The sequence below is a fragment of the Felis catus genome, chromosome E1 (assembly GCF_018350175.1).
Source record: "Felis catus isolate Fca126 chromosome E1, F.catus_Fca126_mat1.0, whole genome shotgun sequence".
NCBI lineage: Eukaryota > Metazoa > Chordata > Mammalia > Carnivora > Felidae > Felis > Felis catus.
Window position 1 is genome coordinate 47,107,141 of NC_058381.1, and position 19,432 is coordinate 47,126,572.

The following is a 19,432-nucleotide window of genomic DNA, read 5'->3' on the forward strand; positions in this document are numbered from 1 at the left end:
TCCTTCGCTGTGCAGAAGGCTTTTATTTTGATGAGGTCCCAATAGTTCATTTTTGCTTTTGTTTTCCTTGCCTCTGGAGACGTGTTGAGTAAGAAGTTGCTGTGGCCAAGATCAAGGAGGTTTTTGCCTGCTTTCTCCTCGAGGATTTTGATGGCTTCCTGCCTTACATTGAGGTCTTTCATCCATTTTGAGTTTATTTTTGTGTCTGGTGTAAGAAGGTGGTCCAGGTTCATTCTTCTGCATGTCGCTGTCCTGTTTTCCCAGCACCATTTGTTGAAGAGACTGTCCTTATGCCATTGGATATTCTTTTCCTGCTTTGTCGAAGATGAGTTGGCCATACGTTTGTGGGTCCATTCCTGGATTCTCTGTTCTGTTGAATTGATCTGAGTGTCTGTTTTTGTGCCAGTACCATACTGTCTTGATGATTACAGCTTTGTAGTACAGCTTGAAGTCCGGGATTGTGATGCCTGTAGCTTTGGTTTTCTTTTTCAAGATTGCTTTGGCTCTCTGGGGTCTTTTCTGTTTCCATACAGATTGTAGGATTGTTTGTTCTAGCTCTGTGAAGAATGCTGGTGTTACTTTGATAGGGATTGCATGGAATATGTAAATTGCCTTGGGTAGTATTGACATTTTAACAATATTTGTTTTTCCTATCCAGGAGTATGGAATATTTTTTCATTTTTTTGTGTCTTCTTCAATTTCTTTCATAAGCTTTCTGTGGTTTTCAGTGTATAGATTTTTCATGTCTTTGGTTAGATTTATTACTAGGTATTTTATGGTTTTTGGTGCAAGTTTATTTATTTGAGAGCATGCATAGGGAGGGGCAGAGAGAGGTAAAGAGAGAATCCCAAGCAGGCTCCATGCTGTCATCATGGAGCCTGATTCAGGGCTCAATCCCAGGAACTGTGAGATCATGACCTGAGCCAGAATCAAGAGTTGGACACTTAACCACCTGAGCCACCCAGGGGCCTCTGTTTTTATTTAGAGAATGTGTGTATGAGTGGGGGAGGGACAGAGAGAGAACAAGGGAGAGAGAATCCTAAGCAGGCTCCATGCCATCTCAGAAGCCCTGAGATCATGACCTGAACCAAAATTAAGAGTCAGACGTTTAACCAACCAAGCCACCCAGACACCCTTATATACTGACCTTTTAAATCATTATGCCATGAATTCCTACTAGGTTACCTTCAGAAGGTTGTGGGGTTTTTTCCTCTCATGGAAAGCAGCCCATGATTATGGGTTAAAGTCTCATTCCATTATTGTTTCCCTTACTAGAGTATTAGCACCTCTTTGAATTTAGGGACCTCTTTATCTTTCTGTAGCATGGTGCTTATTGTAGAGCATGTTCATATATATGTTGATTGATTATTCAACCACTAAAGGTGCTGTGTGGAATTCAGGCTCTGTTAGCTTTATCTGAATTTTATAGCCTGTTCTGTTTGGGTAGAGCTTACTTTTGTAGCACTTAACCTGACTCAGAAGCCTGGTCAGAGACAGATGAAAACTTGGACCCTCAGATGAAAAATGTGTAGCCTTTTTTCCACAGACCTCATAGCTATTCCCAGGAGTCAAGAGGATGAAGCTCACAATGTACAAGCAGTAATTGATTCGCTGGCCTTGGATTACCTGCAAGTCAGCTTGTCTCACATAACAGGTTGGTGTATACTTAACCATCAGATAATTTTGCATTTGACTAAAATAATTTGTTGGGTAGAATCCTAGACATTGTTTAGTTAACCAAATGAGTAAGCTTATGAAATAAACCAAGTGGCAAGACTGAGCCAAGACAAATTGACTGGTAGAGTTAAGGCAGCCATTCTTGAGAGCTTTTTTAGGAGAGTCAAACATTGAGTTTATGATGGACCTGAGTCTGAGATGTAAGAATTCTGGCTGGTAGTTAAAGGTATGTTTTTTGTTATTTTGTTATTTTAAAGCTAACATGCTGCTTGTTTGTAGTAGCTAAAAATTAGCTACATCTAAATGTCCATTAAATAGGGACAGGTTAAATAAGTTATGATAGCTCCATGCAGGGAATTACTCTGCTACTGTAAAAGATGATTGATGATGCTTATTATGTACAATGTTCCATATTAGTGGAACAGTCTCCAATATGTGTAATGTCAGAAAGATGTGCACTTAACAATGATAATGTGCAGAGTAGGGTGCTGCTTATAAAAACAAAGGTAAGGAGAGGAAATATGCAGTTGATTGCTTGCAGAAGGACTCTTTGAAAGCATGTGCAAGAAACCTGTAATGCCAATTGCTTCCAGTAAGAGGAACTTCAGGGCTACAGGGCGAGGGTGGGATGAGACTTCATTGTATAACTTTTATATTTCTTGAATTTTATTTTGTTTTTTTAAAGTTTATTTATTTATTTTGAGAGAAAGAGTGCATGAATGGGGGACAGGCAGAGAGAGAGAGAGAGAATCCCAAAGAGACCACACTGTCAGCGCAGAGCCCGGCATGGTGCTCCATCCCACAAACTGTGAGATCATGACCTGAGCTGAAATCAAGAGTCGGATGCTCAACCAGCTGAGCCACCCAGGCGCCCCTGAATTTTAAGCCTCATGAATATTTTCTCTATTCAAAATAAATAAAACTGTAAATTGTTTTTGAAACTTTTTCCAAAATAGAGTATATCATGCTTGTATTCTAAAGCCAAACATACCAAATATAAATATATTTGTAAATCCCTGTATTCTAGATAGAAAATGAGGATTATTCCAGTAAATTATTTCAAGCTAAGGAAAAGAGGGAATCTGTGCATATGAACCTACATTTGAATCACTTAGAGAAGGCTTACACCATTGGTTTGTTCTTGGGCAGTTAAATGTTAATCAGGATTGGTCACTCACATCTCTCAATGTGATGTTGACGACAAGTTTTGCAAAAATACTCTGTCTTGAGTTTTGAGTGCAGTTCTAGGAGTAAAAATGGTAAATTAGTTTGAAGATAATTCATCTTGAGGGATAATCCCAGGGTTTTCCTGTTCTTTTGCAATTCGGAATTGCTTTATCACTTGAATAGGGTAATTTCTGGTATTTGTGCTTTTTAAACCTATAGCATAGTTGTATCTGCTTATGTAACTTTTTAATGCAGAGCTGCTCCTAACAACTCTCACCCACCCCATGAAAAGTTGCAGAACTGCTTATCTCCTCCAGTATACTGCAGAGCAGCTTTTTACTCGTTGTGTTCTTGTTCAGTTTAAAATACTTTCTTCTGTGCCATGAAGCACTGCATTTTGGTGGGCGGTCTTAGTTGCTGGGTTGGCAGAGGATGCTCCCCATCCTGGCAACCGAGAAGTTCTGAGTATGCCCTTGGGGTATACTTGTGTATCTCGTTAAGCCAGAAAAACAAGGCTTAAGAAGATTTGTTTGCTTTAAACCAAAAAAAAAAAAAAAAAAAAAAAAAATTGTCAAATACTGTCTATCTGTATTGGTAATTTTGTAAAACATCATATTTCTGGTTTAGGTTTGTTTTGCATCAGGAGTGAAATTTTGAATGGCTAGAGTCTCTCAAATATCAAGTTTCCATTGTGTCTTCCCCTTACTGGTTTGAATTTAAGAGAATGCAGGCATGACCTCCCAAAGGACAACCCAGCTGTCTCAAGAGTTACATTCCATCCATACCTGATGTTGATTAGAGTCCATTTTAGGTGATACTAAGCATGCTAAGTTTCCATGCTTTTACCAACCCATTTCTTGTCAACATATCAATTTAGCATGTATTAAAAATTTATCATGAGACAAGTGTTGTGCCAGGAATTGTTTAAAGAGTAACTCCTGGGTGTAAAGTGGATGTGGTGGGAGGTGAGGCTGGAGAAGTTGGGACTGAGGTGAGATTAAAAAGTTTTACGTGCATGGCCAGTGTTTTTAAGAAAATTTATTATTGAAGTTTAGTTGACATACGAAATTATATTAGTTTCAGATGTACAACATAGTGATTGGACAGTTCTATATATTACACAGTGCTCACTGTAATAAGTATAGTAACCAACCACTACCTTACAACGCTATTACAATGTTATTGATGTTATTCCCTATGCCTTATTTTTCATGTCTGATTTATTTTATAACTGGAAGTTATACAAACTGTATACAAAGCTGTATAAATTGGAAATTTGTATGAATGGACAAGTTTTTTAAATTAGTATTTTATTTATTTATTTTTTGAGAGAGAGAGCGAGAGCACCTGGGTCTGAGCAGGGGAGGGGCGTAGGGAGAGGGAGAGAGAATCTCAAGCAGGTTCCACGCCTGACATGGGGGGGGGGGTGGTGCTCGATCCCACGACCCTGGGATCATGACCTGAACTGAAGTCAAGAGTCAGACACTTGGGGCGCCTGGGTGGCGCAGTCGGTTAAGCGTCCGACTTCAGCCAGGTCACGATCTCGCGGTCCGTGAGTTTGAGCCCCGCGTCGGGCTCTGGGTTGATGGTTCAGAGCCTGGAGCCTGTTTCTGATTCTGTGTCTCCCTCTCTCTCTGCCCCTCCCCCATTTATGCTCTGTCTCTCTCTGTCCCAAAAATAAATTAAAAAACGTTGAAAAAAAAATTAAAAAAAAAAAAGAGTCAGACACTTAACTAACTGAGCCACCCAGGCATCCCACATGGGCAGTTTTTAAATTAAGAAAAATGACATGACCTATATAAAATGAATAGGAGTTAACAAATAGAAAAAATGAGGAATTCCTGATGAAAGTATCCCAACAAGTTTTTTGTTTTTATGTTACTCTACTGCTGTTATCTTCAGAACAAACCACCATCTAGAAGTAGGATCCCACGATCTGAAACTGTGTTGCCTCCTGCCATTTTTTTTCACCAGCCTAAAAAAGTTCTGCTTAGATACTTTATATCTTGGTATAAATCTTTTTTTTTTATTTTTAATTTTTTTTTTCAACGTTTATTTATTTTTGGGACAGAGAGAGACAGAGCATGAACGGGGGAGGGGCAGAGAGAGAGGGAGACACAGAATCGGAAACAGGCTCCAGGCTCTGAGCCATCAGCACAGAGCCCGACATGGGGCTCGAACTCCCGTACCGCGAGATCGTGACCTGGCTGAAGTCGGACGCTTAACCGACTGCTCCACCCAGGCTCCCCAAGACATTCATGTTTTTAATATTTATAATATTATTCGTTTTCCTGAATTAGTTTGTAATTCTTTTATCTGAACAGTATTTACACAGTGGTATATTTGTTTTGAAACTTTGAGACTTTTAGTTTCTTCGTTAATATTTTTAATAGCTTTTTATCCTGTGTTTAGGAGAAAATATAGTGAAGGGAGATAAAGAATCTATTAAGAATCTGCTAGAAATCTTTGATGGGTTGCTGGAGTATCTTACAGAACACATCAGTGAGACATCTCATGAAAAAAGTAAGTTTTAAAATTGTAATTTGATTTGGCTTATAGTCTACATCATGTCCCTTTTTGCCTCTTTTTGTGTATTTTTCTTCAAAGGAATTAGAATAACTAATGCATATACCTGGTAAATTAAATCTCACTTCTTAACTGTTCTAAGTGGTTGGAAAAAAACTATCTTAGACTATCATGTCCTTTGTCAGTTTGGATGTGCTAATCTATAAAAAGTTCTGATTAAAGTTGCTTACTGTCCTATTATTGCATGAAATGACTTATTCCAAAATTTCCTGTCAGAACTGCCATTTTTGTTATAAATTTGGATATTGCTAAAGCATTAACAGGAGGAATTGGAGTGTTTTTGTCTTTAACCTATGTTTAGGTTTGTGACAGCCTGAAAGTTTTATTTTAGTTTTTGAGTAATCCAGTTCTCCAAAAAGTTATCCAACAAGTTTTCAGCAGCAATAACAAACAACATAAATTCTAATATGAATGAAGACAAAAAAATGTGGGTAGGCCCATCGTTCCTACTTCTCACGTGGTTGTGATAACATCTGACCTTAAACTCTTTAGTGATAGTTTTCTACCTTTTATCATTGTTGCTGAAAAGGTTTAAAGGCATATGTAGGTCTGGCCTGGAGGGAAAAACTGCCACAGGGGATATTTCTTATTTCAAACACTTGAGTGTTCTGAGTGTGGAGTGTTTTGAGTGTTTAATATATGTTAAATATGTACCAGCCTCGGTATGCCGGGAGGATTCATTATTGCAGGCCATGTTCTATTGCTCTCAAAGAAACCTAAGTTTCTGACTTAAGTCAGGAAGACAGCCATAACTGCATACAGTAGTCCCCCTAGATGCAGTTTTGCTTTCCACTCGCAGTCCCCCTTGGTCCAGAAGCAGATGATCCTCCTGAGGTATTGTCAGAAGGTCGGTCATTAATAGCCTAATGCTACATCACAATGCCTGTGTCATTCAGCTCACTTCGTCTCATCACATAGGCATCTTATCATCCCACATCATCACAAGAAGCAGGTGAGTACAGTACAATAAGATATTTTGACAGACCACATTTCTATAACTTTTGTTATAGTATGTTGTTATAATTGTTCTATTTTATTATTAGCTATTGCTTATCTTAATGTGCCTAATCTAGAAGTTAAACTTTATTATACGTGTGTATAGGAAAAAACATAGTATATATAGGTTCAATCTTATCTGTGGTTTCAGGCATCCTCTGGGGGTCTTGAAACGTATCCCTCGGGGGTGGGGGGGGGACTGTTAAACAATAAAAACCATTATAGGAGAATTGGGGGAGAGTGAAAGACATGTGAAATTTACCTAATTCAAGGCTACTTAGTAGGTATTTTGAGGCTTGGTGGCTTTAACCATTTTAGCAACAAGATTAAGAGATGGAAAACTACCTTTGGTGGAAATTGATTAATTTAAAGTTTTACACTAACAGCAGCAGTTTTTACAATGTAGTGCTTGACTGCAGGTAGAAGAGGAATGGTAGTGGCTTTACCATGAGTAGGGCAGTGGGGATGGCGAGAGGAGGGCAGAACTGAGAGATACTTAAATGTGAGTCTGGTAATAGTGAGACGTGGAGGCAGGGCATGCGGGAGGGAGATTTCCAGGGGAGGTCAGTAGAATGTGGTGAGCTTAGTGCTGCTAGGAGGGGGTTGCAGAGGTGGGACCTCCCAGTGCAGTAGTACTGTGGTTGGATGGTGTTTTCTGAAGTGTGATTCTCACCTTTGCAGGTCCAAGTTGATATGGCAGTATTACCTAGAGCTAATCAGATTCTTCAAAATGCCAGTTAATAATGGGAAGTCAATCTTTATTATGATGAGTCACATCATGTACAGAGCAGCTTTTTCCTGGTACCTGAGCTAGCATTATCATTAACTTACCACTGAAGAACAGGGATTTGAAAGCAGACTTTGCGTCAATGCTAAGTTCTGCCTCTCATTGTTTGAAGCTCTCTAAGCCTCAGTGTTTTCATTTGAAATTCTTCCATGGCTATAGTGATGGTTGAGTAAGTAGATATATAAATAGTTCCAAGCCTAGCTCCGAGTCACTGCGCAGTGAATGTTAACTAATGTTATTACAGTGTTGGTTATTTTGAATACAGAAATAGAAAAAAATGAAGGTAGATGCTCAAATAGAGAAATCTCTAGAAATGGGGATGGGAATATTCAGAGGCGTCAATCTGAATCATAGGAAGTTTCACCCACGTACCTCCTGAAATCAGTTCCCTCGTGTGTTGCTGCTGGCGAAAGTGTATTCCTCAGAAATGTTGAGTTGAAAAAGGAGTGATAGTCTGAAAGAGAACTTCAGCCAAGCTTTGATGTACTCTGACTCTTAGCCTGGGAGGGATAGTCTTGGAGCTTGAGGCTCACAGTTGTGTTCTGAAGCCACAGCCTAGTCCTCTTGCTTCAGACATCCCTTACTGAACAGGGAGGTTATAAACAATAAAAAATAAACCTACCACTTATCTTAAAAAATAAAACATTGCTAGTGCAACTGTAGACCTTGCTTTTAAAGCAGCATTTATCTTGCTTCTGTTACCCAAGTACTACATGGTCTTCACAGGTGATAATTTGGTTCTTTCTAATTTCGTGTTCACAAAAGCCCAGTTTACCAGGAGAAGATGAGGGTGCTTAACTGTTCTCACCTCTACCCACCCCCATTATAAAAATAGCATTATTAATTGAGAGGTTTTTTGGTGTTGTTTTTATCTATTCTAAACAGGTGATACTGGACAGAGTTTTAAAGAATTCCATCAAGGAGAACCTTTAGAAGAGCCAGAAAGTACTAAGGAATCCAAATCATCATGGAAAAAGGTTTCTTTTGGGAGGTAGCACTCAATGTCTATGAATTTAATCAAAACAAGTTATGCTTTTTCCTTCTAAGAATTGGCACACAATATACCACAATGGCAGCAAAAAACAAAACAAACTGATGGGAAAATCTCAGTACCTTCTCATATTTTATTTTATTTATTTATTTATTTATTTATTTTTCAACGCTTTTTATTTATTTTGGGACAGAGAGAGACAGAGCATGAACGGGGGAGGGGCAGAGAGAGAGGGAGACACAGAATCGGAAACAGGCTCCAGGCTCCGAGCCATCAGCCCAGAGCCTGACGCGGGGCTCGAACTCACGGACCGCGAGATCGTGACCTGGCTGAAGTCAGACGCCCAACCAACTGCGCCAACCAGGCGCCCCCCTTCTCATATTTTAAATCTCCCTGATGGAATTTTAAGAACCTTGAGCTATATGTAATACTTAAGTTTCAGTATTAAACACCTGTGTATTTTCTTCTTTCTAGTTAGTTCTTTTATTCCAAAATACATCTTTTTAAAAAAACAATTTTTTTTAAAACATTTATTTATTGTTGAGAGAAAAGGGAGCGTGAGTGGGAGAGGGACAGAGAAAGGAAGATGCAGAATTGGAAGCAGGCTCCAGGCTCTGAGCTGTCAGCACAGAGCCCAACGCAGGGCTCAAACTCATGAGCAGTGAGGTCATGACCGTAGCTGGAGTCGGATGCTTAACTGAGTCACCCAGGTGTCCCTTTCCAAAATACGTCTTTAGTGGGGCGCCTGGGTGGCTTAGTTGGTTAAGTGCACCTGCATATTTTTTTATTTTTCCTTTGGTCATCAAAATAGTTTATGTTCCCTGTAGAAATCCTGGAAAGTACGAAGAAATAAAAAACAAGTGAAAAAAAAAAAGATGAGCTCTACCATTCAGAACTAAACAAAGGCTTGTTAATATTTTGTTATACTTGAGTCTTTTTATAATGTTTTGTTTTGTTTTTTTTTTTTACTTAGTCATATTGTTTACATAGTTTTGTTTCCCGCATTTAAAAATTTTACATATCAAGTCTTTTTCCGAGTTGTTAAATTCTTTGTAATAATTTTTAATCCCTGTATAACAGACCATATAGGTGCTTCACAATGGGCTAAACTGCTCCTCTAAAGTGGAGGTGGATGTTTCTGAGTTTTTTTATAGTTTTTGAAAATGTGATACATGCTTTTGTTTGCTCTTTAAGCTACATCCAAAGAGTATGAATGTTGTAAGCCTATTAAAAGTTGCCAGACTGCTTTCCGAAAAGGCCATGAGAGTTTATACACTCACCAGCAGTATAAAATCGCTCGTTACTGTATCCTCATGAATCAGTAACATTAACTCATTAACAAATATCAGAGTTTTAAAATACCTGCAACTTTTATAGACAAAATATAATGTTATTACAGATTTGATGGTAGTTCTACCTATGGGTTGAACACAATGCTATGACTTTTAAATGTATGACTTTCCATTTTTTTTATGGAATTTGTCATGATTTGAAAGACACAGGCAATATCTTCCTGTTTAGGTATAGTACATTGTGGAAAACCTGTCTTAAAGGAGACCACCATGAGATGAATTTCTTGACTTTTTTTTTTATTATTAGATTTTTTTTACAGTGCAAAAGTGAAACAATGCAAGGATATTTAATGCAAAATTCATACCCTACCCAGATTCCACCCCCACACCCGTAGAGTATCCAATGTTTATTGTTCTCTGTGTGTATTCTCCTATGCATTTAATCCTTGACACTTTCTACACGGCTATTTCTACCATACGTATATGAGTTAAAACAGATAAACACCAAAAAGTGATAAGCAACAGAAGGGAGTGTCTTGCCCTTTTTCTGCACGTAGCAGTGAGCAGTCTGAATACTCATAGGCAGGCTGTTTAAAGCAGCTTTCGTCAGGAGGGGCCCTCTGGTTAGGCTGGGCCCAAGTAAGTAAGGGAATTCTTTCAGGTGCTCCTTGTCATCTGAGGCTTTGGGCCCCTCTTGGGATGGAGATGAAACAGAATCCACTGGTGAAGTAATTAGACTCGGAGACACAGCACACACCTTCTCTCTAAGAAGTAATGGTAAGTAAACTTCAGATACCTGTTATTCAGCATACAACTATGAAAATAAAAATAGTTATTCTTAGGAATGTTTGCAGTTGAGAAGAATAGAGAGAGTTGGTAACTCGACCTTAGAATTGAATTTCCAGAGTATACCATGATTAACCTAAATATGAACAGTTACCTGAAATCAAACAAGTAGGAGTTATAGGCACATGAGCAAGTTTGTCATATAATATGTGGGACCTGATACCCTGAGAAGAGAATTCTGAATGCAACTTAATAGTCTACTCACATTCAGATTACCCCCTAAGTATAGTTTTCCTAAACTGGATGACTCACTGTTTTCATGGTTTCAAACAACAAGTCAGTATATCCAGTGGCAGTTCTTCTTCCAGGGATCAGGCTACATTTCCAAGAGTCTGCTGCTCATACACAGTACGCCTGAATATCTTTGAGGCCCATTTTGAGCCTCGTACCTTGCTGTCCTTCATCCCACTTCCTGTCCTGCCTCCCTTAGTTGTCATGCTCTTTTCTGCCTTCATGTTGTTTCTTCTGCTGGGATGCTCTTTCTTCATCCCTATTCCTGGCAAATTCACCCTACAAAGCCCAGCCTCCCCCACATGCCTAGATTCTGAGGCTCTATTTCTACATTGTGGCCTTCTCATCTTATTTTGGTAATACTATTCTCACATTGTGTAGTGATTTTGAGTATGTTTGTTTTATAAACTGTGAGTTCCAGGGACAGTAGCCACACCAGACTCATTCAGCAAATATTTAGTGCTTTCCCTGTGCCAAGCAGTGGTGTTATAGGGGTTAACAAAATAGACACCAATCCCTTCCCTCGTGGAGCTTGTATTCTGCTTGGGGAGGCAGCCAATAAGTAAGACAAGTAAGTGAAATACATGGTAAAATTATTCATATTCATCTTAGTATTTTAGAGCTTCTCAGAACACCAAGCCCAAAATAAGTTGTGGTTTGTATTTTTTTAATGGAAGAACAGGAATGCTGGATAGGCATTAAGTATATTAAATTGGGAATCCAGTGGCCAAATTCTCATCCAGACTCTGCTACTGGCTATGTGACTTTGGACAAGGCCCTTATCTTTCCTGAGCCCGTTTCTTAACATGTGAAATTGGAGAATTCAGCAAAACCATCTGAGAAATCCCTTTGAGCATTAGTACTTTGGTTCCAAAGAATAGACATTGAAATCCAAGGAATTAATGTTCAAAGAACCTCAATATGGAAGGTTAGACAGTAGACTAAAGGCATATACTTGCCACTGGGATGAGCGAAGTAACAGAGTGACCAGAGTCAATTGAAAGTAACAAAAGAATGCTTCTTGAAGGAAGAGAGTCAGGTGGATTGACAGAAGATGGAAGCGACTATGATTTTAGAAATGGTGTTCTGTGATAGCAACTACCGTGTAGAAAGGTTGCATCTGTAAGAAGTGAGTTGTTTTCAGATTTTAACTATTCGGGTTATAATGCAATTAAGGCAAAAGAGAAAAGGTTGAGAGAAAAGCCAGGCTGAGGTGTTTTGGTTTGGTGTCATTAAGGGCTATGGTAACTTCCTTTTATATTTGGATTTAAGTCATCAGATAACTGCCACTGTATACATTCATAGGCATCTAACTTAGGCTTCAATTTCTGGGCTATGAATCTTATTTTTTTAATTGAGATATAATGAACATGTAACATTATGTTAGTTTCAGATATACAATCTATGGATTTTATGTTTACATGTGTTGTGAAATGACTGTCCCAATAAAAGTCTAGTTAATATTTGTCACCGTAGATAGTGATGACAACTGTTAAGATCTATTCTCTTAGCAACTTATAGTATTAACTATAGTCATGCTGTGTATTTTATTCCCATGACTTAACTGGAAATTTGTACCTTTTGACCATCTTCACCCATTTTTTCCTACCCAGGGTTCCCCCTTATTTATGAAATGTCATATATGTTTATTATACTTATTAATGCTTGCAGTAGACAAGTCCAGAGACTTTTCAGTAATAAAACAGTATATCCTAAAACAGTCTAAAAATTATAAGGAAATTTGACTGTGTCACTTTCAGTGTGACAAATTAAAAGTGCCAAATGTTAACTAAGCATGAAATTTTGGAGAAATTTTATCAAAAAGAAACAGCATATGAGTTTCTTTGTCATCCAAGAAACTGAAGAAAAAATGGACTCAGGTAAAAATGAATTAGCCTGGAGTCAAGTTGATGACAAATTTAGTTTAGGTAGTAGAGAAATTGTGGACCACGTTATGAATTTTGAGTATTAGATCTTAGATGCTCTTCGTGTAAAATATGAAGTTATGGAGTGAGATTCACATATTTTAAACATGTTGATGTGAAAATGGCCCTGTTGCTCTGGGTTGTGGAAAAGGAGAGCATAAAAAGATGTGTTTGCTGGATTTTAAGAGACATCAACGTCAGACATTTTAAAATATGCAGTGTCTTGAAATACGTTGCATGGAGTTTGTGCAAGGTGAATTTTCCATTTTGAGTGTGATTATGTCAGTTAACCACTTTAGTAACTGAGTTTTCAGGATACATTCTCATACCTTCAAAGTGAGGAGTAAGTTTATGGTGAAGTCTTTCATTAAATTGAAGAAGGGATAAATAGTCATTTGTAGAGGAGGAGTCATAAGTCTGTTTTGTTTGTGGGAAGTTTATGTATTGTAGATTTCTAAGGGAGCAAAGTGGATATTCCCTCAATTTCAGAACTATTTTAGTACAGCTCTCTAGTAACATTATAAAGCTGATTAAATATTAAGCATTCAAAAGTTAGACAAAACAATTTGACCTATAAATTTTTTATTATGGTGTCAACCAGGATTCGTAGCTCAGAGATATACCCACAGAACAGCATTTCTACAATTCTCGCACCTATTTGTATGAGTATATTCCAGTAAAACACAAGCTAGGCACACCTGGCTAGCTTAGTCGGTACAGCATGCAACTCTTGATCTCAGAGTCGTGAGTTTGAGCCCCATGATGAATGTAGAGATTGCTTAAAAATAAAATCTTAAAACACACACACACACACACACACACACACACACACACACACATTTTATTTACAAAAACAGTTGGTGAGTCAGATTTGGACCTTGGGCCATAGTTTGCCAACCTCTGACCTAGAGAAAATCACCATTAACATTTTGATTTCTTTACTTACGGATATGCAAATGTGCATCGCATATGTTCTTTATTTGTTTTTAAAGTTTATTTATTTTTGAGAGAAAGTGACAGTGTGTGAGCGGGAGAGGGGCAGGCAGAGACAGAGGGAGACACAGAATCAGAGAAAGGCTCCAGGCTCTGAGCTGTCAGCACAGAGCCCGACATACGGCTCGAACCCACGAGCAGTGAGATCGTGACCTGAGCTGAAGTCAGATGCCCAACTGACTGAGCCACCCAGGCGCCCCTCACATATGTTCTTTTAAAATACAGTCATACAGTGGGGCACCTGGGTGGCTCAGTCAGTTAAGTGTCTGACTTCCACTTGGGTCATGATCTCACCATTCGTGGGTTCGAGCCCCCTATCGGTCTCTGTGCTGACAGCACAGAGCCTGGAGCCTGATTCAGATTCTGTGTGTGTGTGTCTCTCTCTCTCTCCCCCTCCCCCAGTCACGGTCTCTCTGTCTCTCTCTCTCTCAAAAATAGACCTTTCTCTCTCTCTCAAAAATAAACATTAAGAAAAAAAAATTTTAATGTTTATTCATTTTTGAAAGAGACAGCACAAGCAGGGGTGGGGTGGAGGGGCGGGGCACAGAATCTGAAGCAGGCAAGGCATAGGAGTAATTTTATTTTGCTTTTTTTTTTTTTTTTTTTTGCAGGGCGATCTATGTGGTTTTCTTTTTTTTAATTTAAAAAAGTTTTTTTAATTTACATCCAAATTATTTAGCATATAGTGCAACAGTTATTTCAGGAGTAGATTCCTTAATGCCCCTTACCCATTTAGCCTATCGTCTTCCCACAGCCCCTCTAGTAACCCTCTGTTTGTTCTCTATATTTAAGAGTCTTTTATGTTTTGGCCCCCTCCCTGTTTCAATATTATTTTTGCTTCCCTTCCCTTATGTTCATCTGTTCTGTGTCTTAAAGCCCTCATATGAGTGAAGTCATATGAGATTTGTCTCTGACTAATTTTGCTTAGCATAATACCCTCTAGTTCCGTCCACATAGTTGCAAACAGCAAGATTTCATTCTTTTTGATTGCCAAGTAATACTCCATTGTATATATATACACCACATCTTCTGTATCCGTTTATCCATCAGTGGACATGTGGGCTCTTTCCATACTTTGGCTATTGTCAATAGCGCTGCTATAAACATCGGGGTGCATGTGCCCCTTTGAAACAGCATCCCTGTATCCCCTTGGATAAATACCTAGTAGCGCAATTGCTGGGTCTAGGGTAGTTCCATTTTCAATTTTTGAGGAACCTCCATACTGTTTTCCAGAGTGGGCTCACCAGTTTGCATTCCCACCAGCAGTGCAGAAGAGATCCTCTTTGTCCACATCCTTGCCAACATCTGTTGTTGCCTGAGTTGTTAATGTTAGCCATTCTGACAGGTGTGGGGTAGTATCTCATTGTGATTTTGATTTGTATTTCCCTGATAATGAGTGATGTTGAGCATTTTTTCATGTGTCAGTTGGCCATCTGGATGTCTTCTTTGGAGAAGTGTCTATTCATGTCTTTTGCCCATTTCTTCACCGGATTATTTGTGTTTTGGGTGTTGAGTTTGATAAGTTCTTTATAGATTTTGGATACTAACCCTTTATCTGATGTGTCATTTGCAGATATCTTCTCCCATTCCGTCGGTTGCGTTTTAGTCTTGCAGATTGTTTCCTTCGCTGTGCAGAAGGCTTTTATTTTGATGAGGTCCCAGTAGTTCATTTTTGCTTTTGTTTTCCTTGCCTCTGGAGACGTGTTGAGTAAGAAGTTGCTGTGGCCAAGATCAAGGAGGTTTTTGCCTGCTTTCTCCTCGAGGATTTTGATGGCTTCCTGCCTTACATTGAGGTCTTTCATCCATTTTGAGTTTATTTTTGTGTCTGGTGTAAGAAAGTGGTCAGGTTCATTCTTCTGCATGTCGCTGTCCTGTTTTCCCAGCACCATTTGTTGAAGAGACTGTCCTTATGCCATTGGATATTCTTTTCCTGCTTTGTCGAAGATGAGTTGGCCATACGTTTGTGGGTCCATTCCTGGATTCTCTGTTCTGTTGAATTGATCTGAGTGTCTGTTTTTGTGCCAGTACCATACTGTCTTGATGATTACAGCTTTGTAGTACAGCTTGAAGTCCGGGATTGTGATGCCTGTAGCTTTGGTTTTCTTTTTCAAGATTGCTTTGGCTACCTGGGGTCTTTTCTGTTTCCATACAGATTGTAGGATTGTTTGTTCTAGCTCTGTGAAGAATGCTGGTGTTACTTTGATAGGGATTGCATTGAATATGTAAATTGCCTTGGGTAGTATTGACATTTTAACAATATTTGTTTTTCCTATCCAGGAGCATGGAATATTTTTCCATTTTTTTTTGTTATTTTGATTTTTTTTTAATTGAAGTATAGTTGACACAATATTACATTAGTTTCAGGTGTACAACATAGTGATTTGACAACTATATATGTTACACTATGCTCACCCCAAGTATAGTTACCATTTGTCACCATACATTATTATTAATTCTGTTGACTATATTCCCTATGAGGTTCCTTTCATCCCTGGGCCTTTTCAGTCCATAACTGGAAGCCTGTGTGCCTCCCACTCCTCTTTACCCATTTTGCCCATCCCCCTACTACTTCCTGTGTAGAAACCATCAGTTCTCTGTATTTATGCATCTTTTTCTTCTTTTTCTGTTTGTTCTTTTGCTTTGTTTTTTGGATTCCATATATAAGTGAAATCGTATGGTATTTGTCTTTCTCTGACTTATTTCACTTAGTGTGATACTCTCTAAGTCTACCTATGTTGTAAATAGCAAGCTCTCCTTTTTATTTTATTTTTTTAACTTACATCCAAATTAGTTAGCGTATAGTGCAACAATGATTTCAGGAGTATATTCCTTAATGCCCCTTACCCATTTAGCCCATCCCCCCTTCTGCACCCCCTCCAGTAATCCTCTGTTTGTTCTCCACATTTATGAGTCTCTTATGCTTTGTCCCCCTCCCTGTTTTTATATTATTTTTGCTTCCTTTCCCTTATGTTTATCTGTTTGTCTCTTAAAGTCCTCATATGAGTGAAGTCATATGATATTTGTCTTTCTCTGATTAATTTTGCTTAGCATAATATCCTCCAGTTCCATCCACGTAGTTGCAAATGGCAAGATTTCATTCTTTTTGATTGCCGAGTAATACTCCATTGTGTATATACACCTCATCTTCTTTATTCATCCATCGATGGACATTTGGGCTCTTTCTATACTTTGGCTATTGTTAATAGTGCTGCTATAAACCTGGGGGTGCATGTGTCCCTTTGAAAAAGCACACCTGTATCCCGTGGATCAATGCTTAGTAGTGCAATTGCTGGGTCGTAGGGTAGTTCTATTTTTAGTTTTTTGAGGAACCTCCATACTGTTTTCTGGAGTGGCTGCACCAGCTTGCATTCCCAGGCAAGATCTCATTTTTTATGACTAATACTCCTGTGTGTGTGTGTGTGTGTGTGTGTGTGTGTGTGTGTGTGTGTGTACGCGCGCCACATCTTTATTCCTTCATTTATCAATGGACAGTGGGTTTGTTTCCATATTTGGCTATTGTAAGTACTGCAGTAAATATGGGTGCATATATCTTTTCAAGTTAGTGTTATTGTTTTCTTGGGAGTAAATATGCAGTAGTGGAATTACTGGAACACAAGGGATTTCTGTTTTTATTTATTTTTTGAGGAACGCTCATACATAGTGGCTGTACCAATTTACATTTCCACCAACAGTGCACAAGAGGTCCTTTTTCTCCACATCTTTGCCAACACTTATTTTTTGTCTTTTTGATTCAAGCCTTTCTAACAGGTATAAAGTGATAGCTCATTGTAATTTTGGTATGTATTTCCCTTGATGATTAGTGATGTTGAGCACCTTTTCTTGTGTCTGTTGGCCATCTGTATGTTTTCTTTGGAAAAGCATCTGTTCAGGTCCTATGCCTATTTTTTAATTGGATTTTTTTTGGATTTTGATGTTGAGTTATAAAGTTCTTTATATGTTGTGGATATTAATCTTTTATAAGATATACCATTTGCAAATATCTTCTCCTGTTCAGTAGTTTGTCTTTTTATTTTGTTGATGGTTTCCTTTGCTGTGCAGAAAGTTTTTATTTTAGTGTAATCCCAATAGTTTATTTTTTGCTTTTGTTTCCCTTGCCTGAGGAGACCTATCAGAAAACTGTTGCTAAGGCTGATGTCAAAGAGATTACTGCATATGTTTTCTTCTGGGAATTTTGTGGTTTCATGTCTCACACTTAGTTGTTTAATCCATTTTGAGGTAATTTTTGTGTATGGTGTTTCATTCTTTTGCATATAGCTGTCCAGTTTTCCTACCATCGTTTATTGAAGAGGCTATCCTTTCCCCATTGTATATTCTTACCTCCTTTGTTGTAGATTAATTGACCATATAAGCATGGGGTTTATTTCTGGGCTCTCTTCTCTGTTCTTTTGATCTGTGTGTCTGTTTTTGTGGCACCTATTTTTCTAAAGCAAAGCAATGTGATGTGAAGCTTTGTTTTTAATTTGTATTAATGGTTCTGGGCTATAGAACTAGATCTTACTCTCTGGTGGTTATTAAAAGTAATGGGTAGTTTGAACAATCAGACCAACATAGTTCTAGGATTACGTCATTCCTGAGATTTATATCCTCTGGATACAAAATTCTTGGTTTTTAGTATATCATTCGGCAGTAAAAAAATTCTTTTTAATATTTTCTTTTCTAGGTGCCGAAGGCCCTAACCAAATGCAGTCCAAAAAAGCCCCAACTCTATTACATGAAGAAGTGCTACACCCTCCCTCATCTAGTTTTTTGTCCAAGAGTAGGACATCCTTTGTTGAAGAAAGTGAGTAGTAACGTGTTATCAGTGAGACTACTGCTATGAGTTAGTGCCAAAAGTTATTTCCTGGGATACTTTCGGATGCTATTAGTCTTTTCACTTTTGTTGCTTTACGCTTTATGTGATTCTTTTTGGTTTTACATGATTATATTTGTAAACATTTCCTATTATGAGTTCTGATTTCTTAAGATGGTTTTTGGTCACATGTTGTGCATCTACTATTTTCTAACTCTTCTCTCAAAGACTTTAGGACAATACAAGTTTCTCATATATGTTAGCACATCAGTTTATGGTCTTCCAGTTATCAAGGAATGACAAAACATAGCAATTTGAAAAATATTCTCATTTCTTACTGTTATGTCTGGGATTTTTATTAGTTAGTATTACATAAAGTCATTGTTAATGGCGAACTAGCTGTATAACCTGTGGATGAACCATAATTTCTGTAGCTGTTATTCCAGCCATTTAGGTTTTTAGTACCTATAGGCATGTATATATATCAAATGATGTGTTTCTTACAGTTTCATCTTAATGTCCACTTTATTTTTGCTACTTAGTGGAAATTCCTTCTGTGGATGTGATTCCAAGTGCTAGGAAACTAGGGGAGCCTATTCAATCAGCTATTCCTTTACATCCACCCTACCACCCTTCAGAGCCTCGAGCACCCTGTCCCATAGGAAAAGAATACTTGCGCTCAAGTCACATCTCCCCTGCTGTGAATTCTACTGGAGAGGGCACTGCATTTTCTGTGGTAAGTGGAAAAGCTTACTTTTATAAGCTTACTTATAATGGTAATTATAGATACTGCACTAATCCAAGCACTGTACTTCTTAAATTTTGCCTCTGGGTATACTTACATGTTCTTATTCTAGAACAGTGGGGATGAATGTATAGAAAGGAAAATAGTAAGAGCTAACGACACATTGTTTATTTTGTGTCATACACAGTTCTAGGTACTTTACTGGTATTGAGTAATTTACTCCTCAACAGCTGTGGAGTAGGTACTTTTTTTTTTTTTTAATTTCCCAAGGGGAAGCTGATATAAAGAGATTAAGTATCTAGTCTGAGGTCACACAACAACTGTAGAGTCGGGATTTGAACTCCGTATTCTAGGGGCACCTGGGTGGCTCAGTTGGTTGAGCGTCC

General features: G+C 38.3%; 1 protein-coding gene across 1 annotated transcript in view; it reads left to right on the top strand.

Moving 5' to 3' along the window:
* CEP95 (centrosomal protein 95) overlaps positions 1 to 19,432 on the top strand; it is a 43,548-nt gene that overhangs the window by 3,735 nt on the left and 20,381 nt on the right. Inside the window, exons 3-8 of the mRNA XM_003997069.5 lie at positions 1,547 to 1,654; positions 5,257 to 5,367; positions 8,099 to 8,204; positions 10,158 to 10,273; positions 18,173 to 18,292; positions 18,844 to 19,037. Coding sequence (XP_003997118.2) covers positions 1,547 to 1,654; positions 5,257 to 5,367; positions 8,099 to 8,204; positions 10,158 to 10,273; positions 18,173 to 18,292; positions 18,844 to 19,037 — 755 coding nt within the window. The remainder of the gene's footprint in view (positions 1 to 1,546; positions 1,655 to 5,256; positions 5,368 to 8,098; positions 8,205 to 10,157; positions 10,274 to 18,172; positions 18,293 to 18,843; positions 19,038 to 19,432) is intronic.